Raw genomic sequence first — 6,000 nt, 5'->3', positions numbered from 1 at the left:
CCTCAGGTGTCCCCCTCCCACCTCTCCTCAGGTGTCCCCCTCCTCCTCACCTCTCCTCAGGTGTCCCCCCTACCTCTCCTCAGGTGTCCCCCCACCTCTCCTCAGGTGTCCACTAGGGATGGTGATGAACTGTTCTTCGTCGGTCCCATAATTCTTCTCTCCTGCAGAGAACAAAGTCTAAACACACACACACACACACACACACACACACACACACACACACACACACACACACACACACACACACACACACACACACACACACACACACAGTCAAAGAACTGACATGCTGTATGAAGCTCTACATCTGTTGTTGTCAGAATCACAAATGTTTGGTCTCTAAATAAACTGTTAGTTTAAAAACCCAGTTCTCAGTTCAACACAAGACTGAAGGGACATTGTGTTTATTATCAAAATAACTTTAACTTTGTGGACTTCTTTCTCAGGCCTACTGAACTGATCACATCAAGCCTGGGATCCCCAGTGGATGTTTACTGATTTGGGGATTTTCTTTCTGGATTTTGGAACTGAACTGAACCTTGTCTTTTCATTGGAGGTTAAATACATTGAGGTTAAATACATTGACTTTTCATTGAGGTTAAATACATTGACTTTACATTGAGGTTAAATACATTGATATTACATTGAGGTTAAATACATTGACTTTACATTGAGGTTAAATACATTGACTTTACATTGAGGTTAAATACATTGAGGTTAAATACATTGAGGTTAAATACATTGACTTTACATTGGAGGTTAAATACATTGACTTTACATTGAGATTAAATACATTGACTTTACATTGAGATTAAATACATTGACTTTACATTGGAGGTTAAATACATTGACTTTACATTGGAGGTTAAATACATTGAGGTTAAATACATTGAGGTTAAATACATTGAGGTTAAATACATTGAGGTTAAATACATTGAGGTTAAATACATTGACTTCACATTGAGATTAAATACATTGACTTTACATTGAGGTTAAATACATTGACTTTACATTGGAGATTAAATACATTGAGGTTAAATACATTGAGGTTAAATACATTGACTTTACATTGGAGGTTAAATACATTGACTTTACATTGAGGTTAAATACATTGACTTTACATTGAGATTAAATACATTGAGGTTAAATACATTGAGGTTAAATACATTGACTTTACATTGGAGGTTAAATACATTGACTTTACATTGAGGTTAAATACATTGACTTTACATTGAGATTAAATACATTGAGGTTAAATACATTGAGGTTAAATACATTGACTTTACATTGGAGGTTAAATACATTGACTTTACATTGAGATTAAATACATTGACTTTACATTGGGGTTAAATACATTGACTTTACATTGAGGTTAAATACATTGACTTTTCATTGAGGTTAAATACATTGACTTTTCATTGAGGTTAAATACATTGACTTTACACTGGAGGTTAAATACATTGACTTTTCATTGAGGTTAAATACATTGACTTTTCATTGAGGTTAAATACATTGATATTACATTGAGGTTAAATACATTGACTTTACATTGAGGTAAAATACATTGACTTTACATTGAGGTTAAATACATTGACTTTTCATTGAGGTTAAATACATTGACTTTTCATTGAGGTTAAATACATTGATATTACATTGAGGTTAAATACATTGACTTTACATTGAGGTAAAATACATTGACTTTACATTGAGGTTAAATACATTGACTTTTCATTGAGGTTAAATACATTGACTTTTCATTGAGGTTAAATACATTGACTTTACATTGGAGGTTAAATACATTGACTTTACATTGGAGGTTAAATACATTGAGGTTAAATACATTGAGGTTAAATACATTGACTTTACATTGAGGTTAAATACATTGACTTTACATTGAGATTAAATACATTGACTTTACATTGAGATTAAATACATTGACTTTACATTGGAGGTTAAATACATTGACTTTACATTGAGATTAAATACATTGACTTTACATTGGAGGTTAAATACATTGAGGTTAAATACATTGAGGTTAAATACATTGACTTTACATTGGAGGTTAAATACATTGACTTTACATTGAGATTAAATACATTGACTTTACATTGAGATTAAATACATTGACTTTACATTGGAGGTTAAATACATTGACTTTACATTGGAGGTTAAATACATTGACTTTACATTGGAGGTTAAATACATTGAGGTTAAATACATTGAGGTTAAATACATTGAGGTTAAATACATTGACTTTACATTGGAGGTTAAATACATTGACTTTACAATGAGGTTAAATACATTGACTTTACATTGAGGTTAAATACATTGACTTTACATTGGAGATTAAATACATTGACTTTACATTGGAGGTTAAATACATTGACTTTACATTGAGGTTAAATACATTGACTTTACATTGAGGTTAAATACATTGAGGTTAAATACATTGACTTTACATTGAGGTTAAATACATTGACTTTTCATTGAGGTTAAATACATTGACTTTACATTGAGGTTAAATACATTGACTTTACATTGGAGGTTAAATACATTGACTTTACATTGGAGGTTAAATACATTGAGGTTAAATACATTGAGGTTAAATACATTGACTTTACATTGAGGTTAAATACATTGACTTTACATTGAGATTAAATACATTGACTTTACATTGGAGGTTAAATACATTGAGGTTAAATACATTGAGGTTAAATACATTGACTTTACATTGGAGGTTAAATACATTGACTTTACATTGAGATTAAATACATTGACTTTACATTGAGGTTAAATACATTGAGGTTAAATACATTGAGGTTAAATACATTGACTTTACATTGGAGGTTAAATACATTGACTTTACATTGAGATTAAATACATTGACTTTACATTGGAGGTTAAATACATTGACTTTACATTGGAGGTTAAATACATTGACTTTACATTGGAGGTTAAATACATTGAGGTTAAATACATTGAGGTTAAATACATTGAGGTTAAATACATTGACTTTACATTGAGATTAAATACATTGACTTTACATTGAGGTTAAATACATTGACTTTACATTGGAGATTAAATACATTGAGGTTAAATACATTGAGGTTAAATACATTGACTTTACATTGGAGGTTAAATACATTGACTTTACATTGAGGTTAAATACATTGACTTTACATTGAGATTAAATACATTGAGGTTAAATACATTGAGGTTAAATACATTGACTTTACATTGGAGGTTAAATACATTGACTTTACATTGAGATTAAATACATTGACTTTACATTGGGGTTAAATACATTGACTTTACATTGAGGTTAAATACATTGACTTTTCATTGAGGTTAAATACATGGACTTTTCATTGAGGTTAAATACATTGACTTTACACTGGAGGTTAAATACATTGACTTTTCATTGAGGTTAAATACATTGACTTTTCATTGAGGTTAAATACATTGATATTACATTGAGGTTAAATACATTGACTTTACATTGAGGTAAAATACATTGAATTTACATTGAAGTTAAATACATTGACTTTTCATTGAGGTTAAATACATTGACTTTTCATTGAGGTTAAATACATTGACTTTACATTGGAGGTTAAATACATTGACTTTACATTGGAGGTTAAATACATTGAGGTTAAATACATTGAGGTTAAATACATTGACTTTACATTGAGGTTAAATACATTGACTTTACATTGAGATTAAATACATTGACTTTACATTGGAGGTTAAATACATTGAGGTTAAATACATTGAGGTTAAATACATTGACTTTACATTGGAGGTTAAATACATTGACTTTACATTGAGATTAAATACATTGACTTTACATTGGAGGTTAAATACATTGACTTTACATTGGAGGTTAAATACATTGACTTTACATTGGAGGTTAAATACATTGAGGTTAAATACATTGAGGTTAAATACATTGAGGTTAAATACATTGAGGTTAAATACATTGACTTTACATTGGAGGTTAAATACATTGACTTTACAATGAGGTTAAATACATTGACTTTACATTGAGGTTAAATACATTGACTTTACATTGGAGATTAAATACATTGACTTTACATTGGAGGTTAAATACATTGACTTTACATTGAGGTTAAATACATTGACTTTACATTGAGGTTAAATACATTGAGGTTAAATACATTGACTTTACATTGAGGTTAAATACATTGACTTTTCATTGAGGTTAAATACATTGACTTTACATTGAGGTTAAATACATTGACTTTACATTGGAGGTTAAATACATTGACTTTACATTGGAGGTTAAATACATTGAGGTTAAATACATTGAGGTTAAAAACATTGACTTTACATTGAGGTTAAATACATTGACTTTACATTGAGATTAAATACATTGACTTTACATTGGAGGTTAAATACATTGACTTTTCATTGAGGTTAAATACATTGACTTTTCATTGAGGTTAAATACATTGACTTTTCATTGAGGTTAAATACATTGATATTACATTGAGGTTAAATACATTGACTTTACATTGAGGTAAAATACATTGACTTTACATTGAGGTTAAATACATTGACTTTTCATTGAGGTTAAATACATTGACTTTTCATTGAGGTTAAATACATTGACTTTACATTGGAGGTTAAATACATTGACTTTACATTGGAGGTTAAATACATTGAGGTTAAATACATTGAGGTTAAATACATTGACTTTACATTGAGGTTAAATACATTGACTTTACATTGAGATTAAATACATTGACTTTACATTGGAGGTTAAATACATTGAGGTTAAATACATTGAGGTTAAATACATTGACTTTACATTGGAGGTTAAATACATTGACTTTACATTGAGATTAAATACATTGAGGTTAAATACATTGAGGTTAAATACATTGAGGTTAAATACATTGACTTTACATTGGAGGTTAAATACATTGACTTTACAATGAGGTTAAATACATTGACTTTACATTGAGGTTAAATACATTGACTTTACATTGGAGATTAAATACATTGAGGTTAAATACATTGAGGTTAAATACATTGACTTTACATTGGAGGTTAAATACATTGACTTTACATTGGAGGTTAAATACATTGAGGTTAAATACATTGAGGTTAAATACATTGAGGTTAAATACATTGACTTTACATTGAGATTAAATACATTGACTTTACATTGAGGTTAAATACATTGACTTTACATTGGAGATTAAATACATTGAGGTTAAATACATTGAGGTTAAATACATTGACTTTACATTGGAGGTTAAATACATTGACTTTACATTGAGGTTAAATACATTGACTTTACATTGAGATTAAATACATTGAGGTTAAATACATTGAGGTTAAATACATTGACTTTACATTGGAGGTTAAATACATTGACTTTACATTGAGATTAAATACATTGACTTTACATTGGGGTTAAATACATTGACTTTACATTGAGGTTAAATACATTGACTTTTCATTGAGGTTAAATACATGGACTTTTCATTGAGGTTAAATACATTGACTTTACACTGGAGGTTAAATACATTGACTTTTCATTGAGGTTAAATACATTGACTTTTCATTGAGGTTAAATACATTGATATTACATTGAGGTTAAATACATTGACTTTACATTGAGGTAAAATACATTGAGGTTAAATACATTGACTTTACATTGAGGTTAAATACATTGACTTTACATTGAGGTTAAATACATTGACTTTACATTGAGGTTAAATACATTGGAGGTTAAATACATTGAGGTTAAATACATTGGAGGTTAAATACATTGACTTTACATTGAGGTTAACTACATTGACTTTACATTGGAGGTTAAATACATTGACTTTACATTGGAGGTTAAATACATTGACTTTACATTGAGGTTAAATACATTGACTTTACATTGAGGTTAAATACATTGACTTTACATTGGAGGTTAAATACATTGACTTTACATTGGAGGTTAAATACATTGAGGTTAAATAC

The 6,000-nt window shown here is 28.9% G+C and overlaps 1 protein-coding gene across 1 annotated transcript in view; it reads right to left on the bottom strand.

The window, feature by feature from the left end:
- Positions 1 to 95: 95 nt before the first annotated feature.
- Positions 96 to 6,000, bottom strand: part of LOC124021168 (annexin A5-like) — a gene marked incomplete at its 3' end in the record, with an annotated part of 42,357 nt that continues 36,452 nt past the window's right edge. Inside the window, exon 9 of the mRNA XM_046336516.1 lies at positions 96 to 177. Coding sequence (XP_046192472.1) covers positions 96 to 177 — 82 coding nt within the window. The remainder of the gene's footprint in view (positions 178 to 6,000) is intronic.

This window comes from Oncorhynchus gorbuscha, unplaced genomic scaffold, assembly GCF_021184085.1.
Source record: "Oncorhynchus gorbuscha isolate QuinsamMale2020 ecotype Even-year unplaced genomic scaffold, OgorEven_v1.0 Un_scaffold_1072, whole genome shotgun sequence".
In the NCBI taxonomy this organism is placed as follows: Eukaryota; Metazoa; Chordata; class Actinopteri; order Salmoniformes; family Salmonidae; genus Oncorhynchus; species Oncorhynchus gorbuscha.
The sequence above is the reverse complement of the archived record's forward strand: the minus strand, read 5'-3'. Positions and strand labels throughout refer to the sequence as shown.